Genomic DNA, 19,478 nt, shown 5'->3' with positions numbered 1-19,478 from the left:
ACTGGTATGACTGGCAAATTCCAAATACCTTTACTCAGAGAAAGTCTCAGCCAAACCCCTGTGTCTGAAAATCCCCAAACTTTGAGAGGGGAAGTTTGAAATCAAAATTCCAAATTCTCCAATTAGAGGAAAAATGCCTTGGACATAAGCGCTGACTTCTAGTTTTTTCCTAGGGGTGCTCCATCCCCACTCTGCCCTTCCCCCTGAGCCCCCGCCCTCACCCGCCTCTTCCTGCCCCTGCCACGCCCCCTCCCTGCCCCACGCCTGCTCTACCTCCTCCCTGAGGCCCCCGCCCACCACTGTCTCCCAAACTCCTCCCTGAGCTGCCAAACAGCTGTTTGGTAGTGTGGCCAAACAGCAGTGGCTGGTGGGTGCTTAGCACCCACTATTTTTTCCCATGGGTACTCCAAGGCCAACAGAGTCTGCACCTATGCCTCAGGATCTGGCATTCCTGGTTTCCAGCCTGGCACTGTGGAAACAAGGTTACCTAACTCATGGCTTGATCTGTCTCTTTAGGTCATTTAATTTGCTGTGACGTACCTACAGCTAATGCCCACGCAGAACGGAGAAGGAATGATGGAAAGGAGAGTGGCTCTAGACCCCTGACATAAACCTCAAAGCCATCCCTTGGAGATAACAAAGCCCTGGTCAACACCCAATGCAGCTTGCAACTCCCATTTTGTAAATAGTTAACATAGGTCTGAAAGATCAAGGGGAGGGGTGGGGTTGCTTCTGAAATGGTCAAGATAAAGGGAGAAAAAGTGTATTTAGAAATCACCGCCACATCAAGGGAACACATATGGCATAACGTGAAAAAACAAGCAGCACTTACTCTCCCTCGAAGGTGAGTCCTTTCCTCTGGTGACTGCAGAGAACTGAAACAAAGCCAGCGGACTAAGCAAGTCAATCCCTGCCTGAAATCCACACATCATGGAGGATACCTAAGAAGAGAGAGGCAACTGTGGCTAGCTTGTATGAACTAGAGCAGGATGAATTAGGTTTGCACAACCCACTGCCAACAATCCTAATGTTTTGAATGGATATAAATGTGCTTCAAAACTGGCCCTTGGTAGCCAAAAGGTGGAACATTTCTAACAAAAACAAAAAATACCAAAACCTTTCACAGAAAGCAGAATGCAAGGTTTTTACCTCTAACCAGACTTGACACAGGCCACATGAGCAAATGTTCTCCATACACAGGTGCATACACAAACTCTGCAATCAGCTAATGGCATGTCTACCAGATACACACATATAAACAACGGGTTTGTGTGCACAATTTTACCCCAAGCACCTACAGACTGATTTTGGCTGTTGGTTAGCTTATACCCATATCACCCTGAAGCCAGGATATGTCAGGGACCAAATAAAAATAACCAGCAGATAACAGCATTTCTCCGCTTTTACTTTACCTCTCTTAGTTTTGTTATTAAGAATGGACAGGACAAGTTTGCCTCTATTCCATTCACCAATCTTCACTTCCCTGTTGTCCAGATGGGCTCCACAGGCCTTGCATATTTATAAGGCATACATTATTATTTGTTTGTATTACACTAGCACATAGAAGCCCCAAAGATCAGGTTCCCTAGGGCTATTGAAATACATGCAACATGTGCAATCAGCTATACGATCTGTATCACACCCAATGACCCAATGTGTAGCATATAAGCAACTTCTTTGTTGTTTGCATTTGCAACCCTTTTAACCAGCCACTGACACCTACTGGGAAACCATGAGAAAAAAAAAATCCTTTCTAGAAACATTGTGCTAATGTGGTCTGTATTTTTTATCTGCTAATTTTTCACTCAGGGGAATCTCTGCTTTTTAAGACTTCATCTACCCTTGCTGCTTATGCCTCACCTTAGCCAGAGCCTTCTGTGATCCCACAATAGATTGCTCTGTGGAGTCAATTACTATCTCACCATCAAAGCATTTGGATTTAAAAATCAAGGTGGGGCGAATTAGAGAAAACTATTAAATATATGAAATCACCATTGCTAAATGGAGTGGTTTCTTTAAGGCAGGTCTGAATCATAATTTCATGAGGCAGGCATGGGGGAGTCACAAGATGGATTGAAGATCCCTACATAATAATACGGATGCACTTTATATCTTCAAAGCACTGTCCAGACCTTAGCTAATGAACTCTCACACCATCTCTGTCTACAAAGAGAGTCCATAGCCCTAACAGACCGCCATAAACATGCAAAAGGAATAGTTTGAATTTTTAAAAGTACACAGGGAAAAAGTGTCAAAGTCTTTAGCTAGGATTTCAGACGACATGATGCATGAAAGAGCCATAAAAAATCACAGCGGGGGAATAAAGGAACCGCCATTTCACACGACACACCCTGCTGGCATCACTTAGGGAAGGTCTAAAGTTTTTGCCATGGCTGGAATAGCACAGGCAAACTTTCCTATGCTATTCTAAATGCCCAAATATAGAGACAGAGGGTTCTCCATTCCACAAGTGCCTTGTAAATGGAGGGTATGTTTGAAGGGCTGGGTGCTACTTAGTGGGAGGGACAGAGACAATGACACTGCATAAGCCCTGCTGCAAGCCCTAAAGTCAATGGAGTTTTACCTACTTACACCCAGGGCTGAATTTGGTCCAATGCTACAAGTTTCTGTCTCCACGGACTTACAGAGGAACCTGTTTCAGGGCCGTCCTTAGGCATATGCAGCATACATGGCTGTGTAGGGCACCCAAAAATTTGGGGCATCATTGGGACCATAGGCGCTGACTTCTCATATTGCCAGGGGTGCTCGACTTCCCCACACTTCACTCCAGGCCTGTACCCACTCCACCCCTTCCCCCAAGCCCCGCCCTGCCTCTTCCCACCCCTGCTCCACCCTCACCCCTCCTCTTCCCCACCTCCTCCCCTGAGCACGCCCCATGCCCGCTCCTCTCCCTCCCTCCTGGAGCTTGAACACAGGAAGCGCTGGGAGGGAAGGGGAGGAGTTGGTAAGTGCGGGGCCGCCGGCACACAAGAGGCACAGGGGGAGGGGGGCAGAGGGGAGGAGCTTGGCGCCAGCAAGTGCTCTGCACCCACTAAATTTTCCCCATGGGTGCTCCAGTCCCATGGGTGTTGTTGGTGCAGCAGTAATGGAGAATTAATAATGCACTCAAAGTTGGAGTTCTTGTTCATAGTTCGAGTGAGACACAGAAATTTCAATCCTTCCCACACCAAGTAGAGCATTCATGGTATTTTTAGTCCGGTACATTGCTTAGGTACTACAATGATGAGCACATTATAAATATTGACAATTAGAAAGAGATTCCCAGACTGTTATTGACAGCTGTATCCTGATTAGTTTAGATTAGACAACCAATTTATGGCCTGCTTTGGCTAATTGAAGAAATCATGTCTTAAAGAAATTTCACTGTATTTTCATGATTGAGTTAGAATGTTGTCTGAAATTTTCAAATTAGATTGGACCAGCTCAGGGTGACATAGTATTCTAGGGTTTATCTATTGGCCCCATCAGTTTCTGAAGAATTTGAAGTTTAGTGTAGCCAACAGAAATTCAGTGGTAACTATCTAAGCATTTTTGATGCAGTGCAGTACCTAGGACATGATTGCTAATCGCAATTGCTACTTTCTGTCATTGCCAGTTTAGGTGGGTTTAACTTCTGGTCTAAGGACTGAACCAAATCCCTGAGTTTGTGTCCCTCCCCATACATTTCCACTGTTTCAATAATTTTCAAGTCCTGCCCTTGCCTGTAGGAAATATGGATTTTCAGAGCCACTTTCAGCATATTTTACCCGTTTTTCTTTGGGGAGTGTCTCCGGAAGCAGGAAGAAGATGAAAATTAAGTCAGTAACAGCAAACATGAGCGCAAGCAAAGCTGACCGAAGATAGAAGACTTCTCCTTTCCCTGTTTCCATGGCAAGGTAAGCTCCAATCATAGGCCCCATGGTAAATCCAAGTGAGAAAGCAACACCAATCATTGCCTGTTGAGATATAGTAAACTTGCAGTTTTAGACATAGGTTTATTCATGACCAAGATTTTTTCTTTTTTCTTTTGTAAAACTGGATAACTGTTAAGTCTGTCATACTCTAATAGAAGCTAAATTGTAGTGCCAAATGCTAACACAACATCAAGCGTGATCAATTATGCAGGTAATGGAATTAAACACCTTTTGATCCAGTTCAGAAAGACAGTTCTAAAGCGATTCTGTCTCTTGCTAAACATCCATGAAGCAAATGCCAAAAAACTCCACAACCACCTTGAGGGAAGGGGCAAGTGTGTGGCAAACAGCAATGAATGGCAAGGCAGAGATAACAGCAACAGAGCTGAAGCTTGTGAATTATGTGCTTATGCAGTTCAGGACTTATTCACCCTGTGATGTGCTTTTAGATTGTAAAGCTGCTCAGTGTAGGATGGTGTCAGGGCATCATGTGTACCACCTTGGTGGTAATAATGTTGTTTCTCATCCCTCATGGTTCTTTTGCAATTCCCAGCTACTGCCCTATAAATACAAGTTAGATAAAGGTGAGCAGGCTTGGGCCAGGGCAGAATTAGGATTGGTGGATTCTAAGAAAAACCCATGATGGTGCAGGAAATAGTAAAGGTGCCTCATACGGGGAGGGATAGCTCAGTGGTTTGAGCATTGGCCTGCTAAACCCAGGGTTGTGAGTTCAATCCTTGAGGGGGCCATTTGGGATCTGTGGCAAAAATTGGGGATTGGTCCTGCTTTGAGCAGGAGGTTGGACTAGATGACCTCCTGAGGTCCCTTCCAACCCTGATATTCTATTCTATGATTCATTAGGTAGCTGTCTTCTCTCCGGTTCAGCATTAAATCAATGCACCAGATTGGGGCTATAATGCTGGAGGAAGGAGGCTAAATACTGTGACAATTTATACCCTGTGCACGCATTCTGGCTTCAATAGAATTTAGCACAGAATTTAGTGCAGGGTCTTTAAGAGGAAACATAAAAAAAAAAAAAAATCCAGGGCTTGACCACTTGCTGTCTGAATACAGGACTGAAACAGGAACACCAGAGTTCTAACCCTGTTTGCAATTGAATCCACCTTGGGCCTGAGACCAGCCTCTTAGTATTTCTGCCTCAAATTCATAATCTGTAAAATAAGAATAGTACTACTGGCTTGCTTACCACACAGAAGTATAGTGAGGATTATGGTGTGGAAAGTGCTTTGAAAATGAAAAGCACCGTATCAGCACTCAATATTATTGCTGAATTTAAAAATCTCCACATATTTTCCCCAAGTGCAAGTTAGCCAGAGATTATAACATTCTGCCTACCAAAAATTCACCCTATAGTTTCAGTTAGATAAACATTATAGTACAGGAAGTGTACTGACACTTTAACAGTTGCTACAATGCTATACAAGTATTGCTTTCCACACCAGAGTTGGTTGCATTTCACCAGCGAGTGAAATGACTCCTAAATAAAGTTGGTAAGTCAATTTGTAAAGTGCTTTGGCATCCTTCTGGAAGAAAGACACTCTACAAATGTAAGTCATCATTATCACTTGATCAGTGAAAATATATCAGAACTAACAAAACATGCAACTCTTATGAAAAATTAACAAGAAATCCCATCTGTATAGCCAGCATTTGTAACTCACCATGCCCTTGCTCCTAGTTTTTGGAGAGTGCAGGTCAGCAATTACAGCAGCGGACAGGCTGACATTCCCTTTACTTATTCCACCTAGGACTCTGGAGAGAAGAAAAATACCAAAACTCCTAGAGATAGCCCAGAGTGCATACGATGCTATCAACCCCACCTGCAGAGAGAAGAGGAGATTTCTCTTACATAAAACAGTAAAATCAGCATCATTTTAGGATTATTTTCTAGCTAGACTAGTGTTTGAAAAGCAAAATCAATGTCTGCTCCATTAGTCATGAAACAACAAAGGCTTTCTTGAATAAACTGGCATTTCACCAGACATGTACTACTCTGAATGTCAGACAGTAAAAATCCGATAAGGAGAACCCATCTGTAATCATTTCACATAATCCACTATTGTACATTATGTTAAGAGGAAGTTTGTCCGATACAAAATCTATTCTTTTTATGCTTTGAAAGGTGTTTAGAACACCTTTGTACAACTTGCTCCATTTTGTTTACAAGACAGCCACTGAAATGGTTTCCAGTATAATTAAAATATTTAAATAAAATCTGCAACCCAGAAAAATTCTAAGACAAAAAGAAGAGACAAAATCCACTGATCTGAAAGTCAATTTTAGCCCTCAGTTTTGGTGAATAATAATTGAACTCACACGTGCTTAATGCATTAATCTGCAAAGACTTTATTGGATGATGGGTTGTGTATGTTGTTTGCTGCCGAGATCCCTTATGTATGTTCATACTTGCGCTGTATTATACCTATAATCAGAGCCCTAAATTTGAATTTGTAACAGCTACCAAAGAGAGAAACTGTTTGGTGAATGTTCATTAATACAATAAATAAATGATATGTTGTACTTCCATCAAATACTTTCCAGTCAAAGATCCCAAGGTACTTTACAAGGGGCTGGAGTACATAATATTATTATCCCTGTTATACAGATGGAGAACTCAGGGACAAAAAGATTAAGTCCAACATTTTCAGACTGAGTGCCTAAAGCCAAGCATCTAAATCTACATGTAGGCACTTGTACAGGTGGTGTGATCTTACATGTTAGAATGTCAATGGTATTGAGTTGCCTAAATGATACAAATAAGCACTTTTGAAAATCCCACTAGGTACCTATTTGCACCTTTAGGCACCTAAATACCTTTTAAAATCTGGCCCTAAGTACCTAATGTTAGACCCCCAAGTTTGATCAAGTGACTTGGCCAGAGGAGGCAGCAATGGCCAGGAGTAGTGCTGTGCACTAATCACACTGGCCTCCCTCTGTACATCTGATTTATGCTGATTCTAGTCAGGCTGCCAGACATACCACTGTCAACAACATGATCGGCCTTCTCCCCAAGCAGTCAGACGCAGCACCCGTGAGCGGAGAGGAAAAAAACTGCAGGATGGAAAAGATGGAGCCAATCAGACCTAGAAAAGATGATCATTAGACTTAATCATAAGACATGCTGCCTCAGTCTTAAACACAAAGGCAGCCTAACTGCTTAAGGCCTATCACTTCACTATGGCCCTTAAAAAAACCAACAACTCAAACACATATAAAAGATATGCAATTATAATGTCAGACTGTGGCCATGAACAGCAGTTATCTCCCTGGAATGCAAACACCCCCAAAATATTGGGGCTATGTTCTTATTTAACTGAATTTAACTGGGTTTTCAAGGGAAACGGAAATGCAGACAAACCAGAACAAGATGGGAAAGCTATGAGACTTATGGGGGAAGAAGGGGTGTGTCAGTAAAATGCAAATTCTCTGATATTTTCTATCTCTGACTGCAAACTCTTCCTGTTCATGGAGAGAGGATAATATAGGATTTAACAGCCAGTCAGTATAACACACCATTCTTTTAAGTAATTTTTTGATTAACTGAATTTGGATCTGTCACATTTAATTAGCTTATCTTTTCTGCCCTTGGTATCAAAGGCAGCAGTGAGACATATCGGGATATGTGACTCCCTCACATAAATGGCAGTGAGTCTACATATCTGAGGAGATTCCTTGAAACCTACATTCTGTCCCTGTGATCTTCGGTTCCTCTCTTCTCTTGCCATCTCTAACTCAGTGCCCCCATTAATTTGTAATACCTTTGTGACAGACTGCCAAGAAAATGCTTTGTTGTTATAGCTTTTTTCTTTAAAGGAGAGAGCTGGCTTATATGTCTTACTTAGAGAACCTATCAAGGCTGAAAATGCACAGAGACCATGGGTTAAATTTTGTACCACTGAATGGTAAAACTGTAAAACTCCCCTTGACTTTAAAGGAGTCAGGATTTCACATCAAGTATTTGGGTATCTGGGGGAGAATAATTTCTTTGTGGTTGCTCAACAACAAAAAAGTAAAAAAATGAAACAAAAAAACAAAACAAAACAAAAGCCGTACACCTACTTACAACTTTAGCTCACAAATGAAGGCGGCAAGGTTAATTCTCATTTGGATGGACATTAATTATTATTATTTGCATTGAAGGAGCAACTATGAGCTTCAATTCCATTATGCTAAGCACTGTACAAACATATTTCAGACAGTTGGTTCCTATCCTGAAGAGATTTACAATCCAAGTATGAGACAAGAGACAACAGGTGGGTACGAGGCAGGTGCAGGATGGAAGTACGAAGCAATAAGGAGATGATTACATTTGCTATGATAAGCAGTGGTCTCCACAGATGGCTGCCAACATCAGCTGTGGCAGCTGGTGCCCAAAATGATTGCTGTGCCTACAAGTGTGCCCCTTCCTCACTACCTCTGTCTCATACAGGGAAGGGAGGAAGAAGGCAGGGGAAAACAGTTGCTCCCCCTTCTCAGCCAGAATCCTGAAATGTTCACTCGTGTCTCTTGGATGTATGAAGTGTGAAGCACTACTGAAGGGTACTGTAATGCAGATGGTGCAGCTTAAACCACAACATCACAGCCTATGCCAAGAATGTAAACTTGGTTGTTTACACATCTGGCCCAACACACAGGCCTCTTGCCTTCCCTTGCTCACTATTAACAAATCTGAATTAGCCTTTCAGAGTCCTTGATTCACTGCTTTGCTGCCTGCAATGACTTATGGAGGAGCTGGAGAAGACTCAGTCACAACAGAAAAGGAGTACTTGTGGCACCTTAGAGACTAACCAATTTATTTGAGCATAAAGCTTTCGTGAGCTACAGCTCACTTCATGGGATGCATTCATCGGAGTATACATCCAATGAAGTGAGCTGTAGCTCACGAAAGCTTATGCTCAAATAAATTGGTTAGTCTCTAAGGTGCCACAAGTACTCCTTTTTTTTTTTTTTGCGAATACAGACTAACACGGCTGATACTCTGAAACCAGTCACAACAGAAGTGCCCTGGTGGCAACAAATAGTACTGCACTCTGCAGAACAGCTGCCATGTCCCTTCCATAGACACTGGAGTGTGGCTGCCGGCTGAGGTATAAATGGTGAGCCTCTAGTCACTCAACAACCCCTGCTGATTTGTCTCCATTCCTGGGAAACTCAGTGCTAAAGTAGTAAAGCACAGCAGGCGTGGCCTAAGAAGCATGACTGAGGAATAGGTTGAACTGTTTGCCTGACCAGTCAGAGCTATCAGTTCCATATAAGCAGTATCATTTACCAAATATTTATAATCTGCTTCTCTTGGGTACTTCTAGGGCATCTTTTACTGTGGTATCTAAGTCCAATTTAATAATGGTGACATATGTTTACAAATAAAAACATTACCATAGAAGAGAGCCGGAAAACGATACTAGATTGCAGGTTCATTCATACCTCCAAACAAGACAGTGTTGTACTTCCTCTCCAGAGGTACCCCAACCACTGCAGCAAACCAGTCCACACCATGCTGAAGTGATAGATAGAAACCATCCTACAAAAGAGAGTCATAAGTCATACAGTTAATCGTTCTTAGGGAACAAACTCTCTCTTGCAGGCTTTGACTTTATTTGCAAAAATGTAGCATTGCTTTGTCTCTGAAATGCCACTTGAGACAACTTCCTTCCCCAGGTGTATGTATGGGGTATATGCCTGATGGATCAGTGTAGTCACAGATATATTTACTCTGCCATTGACCTTTCCTCTCTCTCTCAAAATCTCTTCCACGGTGGCACAGACAGACTCCCATAGACCAATGCAGGGTTCTGAAGCATGAATGGGATGCAAAGCCCATGTGCTGGCTCCTAGCATCCAGTCCCTCCCTACACAGCAGAGCCAGGCTGGTTCCACTCCAGGTAGAGTCCTTGGCAACCATACAGCAGGGGTAGAATTTGCCCCATCATGCCCTATGGAAACATATGACTGGAACACAGAGCAGAAGATGGTGAATAAATGCTACTGAGCTAGGCACTAACTCCTACACTTGCTAAGCCTGGATTTTATACATAATAAAGCCACAATTTGAGTTACAAACTCATATCTCATCCCAGCCAGGTCTTCTACATTCCTGTTAGAGTCCTGAGACTCTCCCTGTTTATCTTCCACATTGCACACCCACCCTAGAAACCATGTGTCTCCATCACCAGCCTCCTACCAAAGAGAAAGGGGCTATGAACAGCTTCACAGCCCCTCATTAAAGATACTCAGTTAACCGGGAGGGATGCTGATGAACAACACAAGGCTCTGTGTCTCCTTCCCACCTCCTAGACTCAGGGACCAATAGACTGGGAGTAGGAAGGAGACCCAAGGTTTACACTTCACTATTCAAAGCACTAGGCCACCAACCCAGCCCAAATTCCTCATATTTTACTTGAGTGAGGAACATGTTGCGACAAAGTAGGAACTTTTTGTAATATTTTTATGAGGCTTTGTGTGCCTCCGTTTTCTCCCATAATTTGCTTTGCTGCCCAATAGAGGGAAAAGGGATTAAGTTTGTTCTCAGGGAAGATTAAGAGACATGGGTGTGCGCGTCACCTTGCTGTCTGGGTGAACAGAACAGAGTTGTTAAGAAACTGACTGAAACTGACCCAGATCAACACGGGGTCCAGAGAGACAATGCAAGCTCTACTCCCGGGGGAATTCTGTGCCACTGCACATGCGCAGAATTCATGTGTCCCCCAGACTTTTTTTCTCCACAGAAAATACATTCTGCTGAAGAGGACCTGCAGTTACGCCTTTTGGCTACCAGGGGCTGCTGTGGTGCCAGAACAGAGGCAGATGGCTCACTGCTCCCCAGCCATAGCAGTCAGCATCTGATAGGGAGAGAGCAGAGACTGTGTTCCTGACAGCACCCTGCCCGTGGGGCCAGGTGAGAGAGCACTGGATGTGGAGAGGACAGAGAGAGCAGGACACATGGGGCTGCTGCGGGGTCACATACACTGGGGTTCAGAAGGGCTAGATAGACTGGAGTGGGGACTGAAAGGGAGTGGGTGTGCATGGCCACATGGGGGTGGGTGTTGTTCAGTGGCGGCGCAGAGACACGTAGGAATGGAGGGTGGGGTGGCTGAGAGGTGCTTCAGGGACACATGGGGACGGGGGTGCATGGGGGGGGTTCAGAAACACATGGGGACAGGGAAGGGGGTGGCTGAGTAGGGGTACAAGGATACATGGGGATGGGGGAGGGATAGCTGAATGGGAGTGAAGAGACACATGGCGGAGAGGGGGCTGAGTGGGGGTGCAGGGACACATGGGGATGGAGAGAAGGGGGAGCAGGAACACATGGGGGCAGGAGGAGGAGGGGTGGCTGAGTGAGGGTGCAGGGATACATGGGGATAGGGGACAAGGGGTGGCTGAGTGGGAGTGTAAGGACACGGACATATGGGGAAAGGAGCAGATGTGCCTGACTGATTGGGAGAGGCTAGGAGTCAGCCACAGTCTGCATGGGGAAGATTCCCCAACTCCCTAACAATCCCCCCCCCCGCCAAAAAAAAACTGTTTCGTACTTCTCCCATCCACACCCAACAACCTTCCAGGTTCAATCCCAGGTGCCTTCACAGCAATTATTTCCCTTTTCCTTAGCTCCTGCATTACCCCTGGCTCTCCCAGGCCTTTGTACTGCTTCTGAGGGATGTGGGAAATATGTTTCTATATTGTAGTTTAAATGAATTATTACTCAAAGTTCTATATGAATAAAATATACCTAGTAAATAATCTATTTGTCAAAAACATTTCCTGAATCTTTTTTTGTTGTCTGTATTGTTACAGACATACTTGTTGACAGGTATTTTGAAATAAATTACCAAAATAATTGAAACTGGCATGATTATAATGTGTTATTTTGACAAATAAAATACGCAGAATTTTGCAGAATTTTAAAATATTGTGCACAGAATTTTTTTGGTGCAGAATTCCCCACAGCAGTAAAGCGCCAATGACTCATGAATTGACATTCTCAGCAGAGAAGCTGAGCAGAGACCTGACCTTGAGAACAAAGGACAGAGACAGAGAATAAGTGTGGGCTTCTGGTTCTGAAGGAGGTGGGCTCTCCACTGGGACTGAGTGAGGAAATTAGAGAGAGTGAGCTGGAAAATGAAGTTCACTACAAAGTTTGGCCTGGTGAATTGCTCTGGCTTGATCAGAATGGACTATGCTTTAACCTTTATTTCTCCATGATAACCTAAGGAATTCCAGTGCTGTGTTCCAGTTGACTAATAACGCTTATCCTGTTTTGAAGATGTTGCTTAGGTGTCACTGCAAATACTTGCAAGGGTGTATTAGACCCTGAAGAGCGTAAAAGTCTATTTAAATTGCACTTACTGGGCAGAGCTCAGTATAAAGCAGGAGTGCTGTAGGCCAGAGACTACAGTCTAGGAGGCAGTAAGACTGCAGGACCTCCCCTGAAGGAAAAGTGGGACTCCCTGGGGTCAGCCATGCTGAAGGAGTTCTTCCAAGAGACTGTTTAAAAGCTGGGGTGTAGCACAGATCCTGTGGATCTGTGACATGTTTCTTCATGACTCTGTCAATCAAGGCGTTGGTTTTTGACAGGTACAGACTGTCTAGCCATAGATGGCTTTGGGGGTTCATGAATCCTTCCTTTGGAGTGAGGGTGGGGGGAAGCAAAGCTTCAAGAGGGTCCCCAGTTTACACAAACAGTACCAAATTTGACATGGAATCATGGTGTTCAGTGCTACCTCAGCAGCATGCTGACTGGCATTTTGCTAGCTGTATCCAGATGCTCATTGCTCCACCAATGTGCTTTCTGCTAATCTGCTCTGAAGAAGACCCAGTAGTGGCGACTTCTCCCTCCTGCTGATCATAAGTGTGTGAGTGCTTGGGGACCAGGAGCACATGTCCCATCTCCACCCAAATAGCGCAGGGTAAGAGGGCAGCCACAGGAAAGGGAATTAGAATGGTGGAGATAGAGTAAGAGGGCTTAAGGCAATGACAGAATGAGGTGGGGGGACTATCTCAAAAAAAAGATCACCAGAAGAGCTAGCTCTGTGTATTGCTTTAATCAGAGGCATCTACTTACCCATAAAACCTACTGCCAACAAAGAATTCAATATTTTCCATTACAACCTAGTTGCTGGCACTGGTAATCGAGTAGTCATGTAAATAGATTTGAACATTGGGGAAGAGAGGAGAATATAGCCGAGAGAGAAATGGCAAGTCAGCCAGACAGGTCGCAAGAGACGGAGGAGGAACAATGGATGCACAGCACCACACCTCGATGGGTTTGTGCTGTAAAGGACACTTAAGGCTGGATTAAGAAGCCAAAGTAAAGCTCCTTCTACCCTACAGAGCTTGAGAGACAGTTCTGGCCCCCTCACTCACACAGCCAAGAGAGACAGGGTAGAGACTGCAGACTTTGTTACCAAGAGATGGGCTTCACGCCTCATGGAGATTCACTCAGCTGGCTGAGCCACACAGCAGCAGGAAGCCCAGCGTTAGATCTGACTACTCATCACTGGAGACCAGGCAGCCACAGCCACATGTTAATAAAAGAACAGCAAGGCGGAGGGCAAATTCAGGACAATTACAAGAAGTAGCCACTCAGTAATCTCTGGATTTTCCCAAACATAGACACCTGACCCTGACTCAGTGGCAAACGTGAGAAAGTCTTACTGGGCAGAGCAAAACAAACCAATCAAATCCATAAGAACAATCTAAATACACCCCAGATTTGCGGGTGGGGTTTATTCTGCATGTAGCTTTTGAGCTGTGTCAGGGGAACGGGAACCCCACACATCCCCCCCCTCTGTATCCCCTTTTTTGAGATCACCTTGTGCCCAGATTGTATTTTCAGCAGGTAGAGTTTAGTTCTTACTTACATCATTCTTGCTGTAATACTCAAGGATTGAAGGAAGGAGTGGCAAAATGAGAGTGAATCCCAGCAGGTCTATAAGGAGTGCCAGGAAGACAATGGTGATCACCCGACCAGAGCTATCTTCAGCCTCTGACTTGCCCTTGGTGGGGCAGCTACTTTCCCCCGTTTCTGTGGCCATGTTGTCAGGCGTTGCACTTCTGAAACAGAATAACAGCACTCACTCTGAAGCATTTCAGGCACTGAGGTTATTTCACCCAAAGGGGAAGAACTTGCTGACTCATTCTTACTCCATTTCCCCCAGTGCAACCATATAGCAATTGCTAGTTTAGAATCCTGGTTCACTAGGGAGGGGGCTGTTTTGTAAAACAGAACAGGCCCCCGGCCTCACAATTCCTGGTCCTTAGTCACGCAGCTCATTTGTTCTGGTAAAAGTGGGGCATGATGGCAAGAACCACTGTTCAAAGAAAAACTTCAAGCATTCGGTACAATCAGTCCCAGATAAATGAATCTGTGTCTTAACAGGATAAAAGGTGCTAAGTCATAGTGTCACTAACTATACCTCTTTCATGTTTAAATACAAACAATTTTTCTGGACTTGTTTTGTAAAAATGTTTTCAATCCAGAATTAAAGTATAACCATGGAATGGAAATGTCTCCTCAGGCAGGTATCTAACAGCATTTATGTCTACAGTAGATACCACAGTGATTAGTGCTGTATAAACACCTACAACAGCATGACTCACTGATCACTTCAGGGAGGGTGTTATGCTCAGCAATGGCAGCTCAAGAAACACTGTAAAACAAAGTTCGATTTGAAATTACTAGTATGTCTTTAAATCTATACAAAACCATAGGAGGGGCATAACTGTAAGGCAACTGACACTTTTCAAGGATCTTATTTTAATTTCTTGTACTGCTAGCATAACTATCAGCAAAATATTTTTATTATTTGTATTCTGGGAGCACCTAAAGACCCCAGCCAGGGTTGGGGCCCCATTATGCTTGGTACTATAAAAACACAGAAGACCGTCTATGTCCTAAAGAATTTACAGTCTGTCTATATGTCTGTCTGCGATATAATACAAAAAGTTAGCAGTTTGTCAAACAAGGTGGAGTGTTTTAAATTAAAGTGTTTTAAATCAGCAAGCATGAAACATCAATTTAAATAATTGTTTTTAAACTTGTTTTGTATTTGTACTTTAGTTATTTCCCTAAAGAAAGTTTTTCTCATTAGTTGGTATAACCATTTAATTATGTTGATTTGCAAACAAATATAGTCTTTACACTAAATTTGGCACTTCTTTTTGGTAATGAGGAAGATATCGTGCATCTATATACATTCATTTAAGCAATTACATAGTTTCGCTTACATTTATTCATATTCTTAATGTTTACATTTATTCAGATTTTTAATATTTTAATATTAGAAAATGGTGACTAATGCATTTCTTATTTACTAGATAATAATTTTTTATTTGGGATTTGTGTCAAGCTGCATTTGGATGAAAACTGGGAATCAATAAAAATGTACAACAACATTTCAAAATTTTCTTTCTTAGTTAAATTACGCTACCTTAAATGTGCTGAATATAAAATAATTAAAATGTATCATAACATGTTTTGCATTTAAATTATTTATTAAATAAAGATAGTATTAACTGACGTTAGTGAATTGACGGATTGTTTCTGGTAACTATGGATCAGATTTTTAAACGGTATTTAGATGCATAAAGATGCAGATGGGTCCCAAGTAGGATTTCAAGAGTACCAAAGCACTAGGTGCCTACTGGCATCTTTAGACACCTAGATACCTTTGAATATCTGACCACATGTCCTTCAAGATATTAGAATGAATAGATCTCATCCTCTCGCACCTGGTTTTTCTTCAGAGGTTAGAAGAGGAAAACAAGCTTTCCAGCTTTTTCAATTCCCAATCAGGGTTTTCAACTTTGCCTAAACTGATCCAAATGAAGAAAATATTCTCTCTGCTAGCTAAATTGAAATCAAACACAATTAAGGCAGAAGCTTTTCTGCACAACAGAAATGGAAAGTACTCACATTTGTGAAAATGCAAATACCATCATTCAATTGTAAAGGCTGAAAATAACATATACACTTAATACAGTTAATGACATTGTGACACATTTATAAAGCCTGAGTTGACCTCAAAAATTAAATAGGCTTCCTCTTATTCTGTAAATTTAAAGATATTCCCCTTGATTCTGTACATAGTTAAAAATGCAGCCCCTTTTAACATCTTTAAAATTTTAGGAGGCCTCATTGATGTAGCATTTTATTATTTTTATTTTAGTGAGTTTAATAGATTATAGTATGTTTAGGCCTTACCATAGGCTGCCACAATTTCAAATTTAATTTTAAAACAGGTTCATTTTTAAAGGAAAAATGTATTTAATTTATAAGAAAAATTGTTAAATTAAGATATCCTTTAAAAAAAATCTATTTTTGTCCATGGTGTTGTCAAAACACTGCAGCACAATTTCTCTACACTCACATAACAATCTTCCCTCCCAAGGTCCCGACAACCCCAAAAAAAAAAAAAAAAAAAATTTAAATTCAGATTCTGTGTTTACTGAATCAAGCAGTAAAAATGGGAAAAACTACCTCTTTATCCTCCTTCAGTTAATAGCCAAACTACGATTGACTTCCATTGCTTAGGATCGGGCCCACTGAATAATGTCTGGCATAAGTTCTATATTAAGGAGATAATCTGTATTCCAGGTACAAACCACTGGAGATATAAAATTGTGCTAAACCAAGTAACACTCACTGGAGATTTTAAAACTATTTGTGTTCACAGATAGATATTTTCTCTACAATTCTTTAGTACTGCGTTATTGATTATTGCAGCTAAATTAAAGAACTAACATTCTCGGGTAAACAAAAGAGGACACTTACAATCCATTTATTGTAACAACAATTGTTGCCATAATGCAGCTGAACCTACTGCTACATGTAACAGTTTATTTCTTTATGTATAAGAGTATATGACACTTTTTTAAAAAAATTGCAAGTCACTCTAATTATAACTTTTAGCATTATTTGTAGGGGCTCTGTTTTCCCAGGTTTTTTATTCGCAACTTTTGAGTTTTGTGTAGATGACCAAAAAATCATAGGATTTATGGCTCTTTGAATATATTGTAACAAGTAATATATATATTGTAATGAGTAATCTCTTTGTAATGTTCTCTAGTGCACTTTAATGTAGCATTGTTTCAAATACTGCTACACTTTAGGGAACACCGGCAGTGTTATCATGGACCAATTAATGTGCCACATTAGTGCACTTTAGAAATCACACCCCAGCAGTCCACATACTACTCCCCAAAGACAAGCCCTTAGATACAAGTAACCATTACTGATGTTTATTGGATAAATGCCAGTTTCAGGGTTTTTTTTTAAAACTGGGATGTTTATCACATAAAGACAAAAATCAAGAGCCCTGATTATTTGTTTACCTAAAAGATAGCCGGATAGTTGAAGTCAACTGTGAGCATTAGTTTAGGCCTTGAAACCTGGGCCAGGAATTTTTCATTCTCATTCTTCTCTGGTTAGTGGTCAGGAGAGGTTGTTGTTCAAGCCTTCACCTTCTTCTCCACAAGCAAGCCAAACTGCACTTTATAATACATAAACATACTGGCCTTCTTCATTCAATACAAGCAACACTGCATCTCTGCCATGGCAGCCCACCTTGCTTCCTGCAATGGCCATTCTATAGTAGGGGATATTTTAGTTCAAGGAAATAGTGATGGATGCAATGCTCTAGAAGCATGGAACATTCAAAGACTGTTATGCGGAGATGTGACAGATAATATGAACACATGGAATAGTCAAAGACAATTGTATCAGCTTTTTATAAATGTTATATGTATCTTTATGGGCTAGCTAGTGATTGCATTTCTGGCTCCATGCAGGAACTCAAATCACTGAGGGGTAATCAGAGCCATAACCAGGGCAGCCAAACTGCAGGAGCGAAATAATGGGGCAGAAATAGAGGCATGCTGAGGGCTTGGTCGGGGGGGAAGGGACACCACCTCCACCCTCTGACTCACCTCAGCAGACCACCCAGCATGTCTGGGTTGGGGGGGGGAAGGGGCGAAGCAACCAAAAAATCTGGGGGCGAAGGGCACGTAACCCTGCATTCCCCCCCCCCCCCACATACATACATGTGTCACCTCTGGGTGGAAAAATGAAAAAAAATGGTAGAGAACGCAAATATACTTGCTCGCCCCCGGCGCCACTATGCCTAGTTACAGCACTGGGGGTAATTAATGCAAATCTCTCATGCAGGTAAGAAGTCTGTGGAAGTTTTACCCCCTGAGAAAAGAGCATATAATGGTTCAAGAGGCCTGGCAAACAAAGAACTGAAAACTGTATAAAGAAACAACTCTGACCCGGGAGAGAGGTCAGTCACCCTTGATCCACAAATGGACATGAGACTGTGTGACCAAAAGGTACAGATCCTGTGCAGGACTAGAAGTACTTTGGAACTTGCCAGGGTCTTCATGCGGAAGATGGGTGACACCCGATAAGCTAGGCACGCCTATAAACTTTTTCTTTTCTTTAAAATATGCTTCCTCTATAAAGCCTTTGTTCTAAATAAACACTACTTCACTTTATGAGAGTAGGCTGGTCACTGTTCTTGTCCGAAGTGTGGGTGCTGAACTGAAGTCAGACCTGCTGAGAGAATCACAGTGAAGCAGGAGGAACTGCAGCTTGAGTCCCCTGTCTGGAGGGAACAGATGGTGGGATGCTGCCCCAAGAAAGGTGATGGCTAGAGGTCTCAGATCTCAGAGGCCTCCCCCATGAAGGGGTCCGAGGTGCAATTCCCTCAAGAACTGTGACAGAAATCTCTGCACTTACTGGAACCAATTTGCGTGCAGCCCACCTGAACCTCTCCCTCTTTGAGTTTCCTCACAAATCCCCTCTGTCTTCCCCTCTTTGTTGCTTGCTTCCTCCTTCCCTTTCCAGCCCTCATTACACCTATTCAGTCCCCTGCCAGGGACGCCAGCCTCCCGGGTCCAGTCAAAGAACTGACTTGGAAGCTGACCCGGTCCATCACTCACTACTTAACCTCCTCTGAGCCCCAGAGTGAAAAGAAAAGGAGGACTTGTGGCACCTTAGAGACTAACCAATTTATTTGAGCATAGATGCTAGCTAGCCCATAAAGCCCATATGGGCTCAAATAAATTGGTTAGTCTCTAAGGTGCCACAAGTCCTCCTTTTCTTTTTGCGCACACAGACTAACACGGCTGCTCCTCTGAAACCTGTCAGAGTGAAAAGAGACACAGGAGGGAAGGGAGCAGGGGGTCCGGGGGGGCGAGGGGAGGGGGACGCAGAGCCCGAAGCATCACTTACGGGGAAGTTATTCTGGCTTGGGCTGCTGGAGGCTGCGGTACTCGTCACTGCCCCCGACCCCAGGTGTGAGCGGTAGCCACCCCCACGTCCGGGACACACCCTCGGCAAACTGCCGCCCGCCCCATCCGAGGCAGCCCCACAGCCTGCTCGCTGTGCCCAGCCCGGATCCTCCCCGCGCGCGCGCCCCACCCACCCGGCACAGAGCCCTCCCCTGTCCCAGTCCCTCCGCCCCGGCGCGCTCCTACCCGCCGCTTGCTCCCCGCGCGAGGCCGGCCGGTGAAGCGAGGGGGCGCCGCGAGCCGCCCGGGGCAGAG

The 19,478-nt window shown here is 43.3% G+C and overlaps 1 protein-coding gene across 2 annotated transcripts in view; it reads right to left on the bottom strand.

Moving 5' to 3' along the window:
* SLC75A1 (solute carrier family 75 member 1) overlaps positions 1 to 19,478 on the bottom strand; it is a 33,219-nt gene extending 13,741 nt beyond the window's left edge. Inside the window, exons 1-8 of one of the 2 annotated variants that reach the window (XM_077814669.1) lie at positions 19,410 to 19,478; positions 17,265 to 17,417; positions 13,793 to 13,985; positions 9,360 to 9,456; positions 6,915 to 7,018; positions 5,597 to 5,755; positions 3,768 to 3,956; positions 833 to 941 (exon numbers count right to left, since the gene is read on the bottom strand). In XM_077814669.1, the coding sequence (XP_077670795.1) occupies positions 833 to 941; positions 3,768 to 3,956; positions 5,597 to 5,755; positions 6,915 to 7,018; positions 9,360 to 9,456; positions 13,793 to 13,966 (832 nt within the window). In that variant the 5' untranslated portion in view covers positions 13,967 to 13,985; positions 17,265 to 17,417; positions 19,410 to 19,478. Of the gene's footprint in view, positions 1 to 832; positions 942 to 3,767; positions 3,957 to 5,596; positions 5,756 to 6,914; positions 7,019 to 9,359; positions 9,457 to 13,792; positions 13,986 to 17,264; positions 17,418 to 19,409 lie in introns of those variants that run through there. The other variant, XM_077814670.1, reaches the window with a different exon arrangement.

Source organism: Eretmochelys imbricata, chromosome 4 (genome assembly GCF_965152235.1).
Source record: "Eretmochelys imbricata isolate rEreImb1 chromosome 4, rEreImb1.hap1, whole genome shotgun sequence".
In the NCBI taxonomy this organism is placed as follows: domain Eukaryota; kingdom Metazoa; phylum Chordata; order Testudines; family Cheloniidae; genus Eretmochelys; species Eretmochelys imbricata.
Note: the sequence above shows the minus strand (reverse complement) of the source record. Positions and strands in the feature narration are given on the sequence as shown.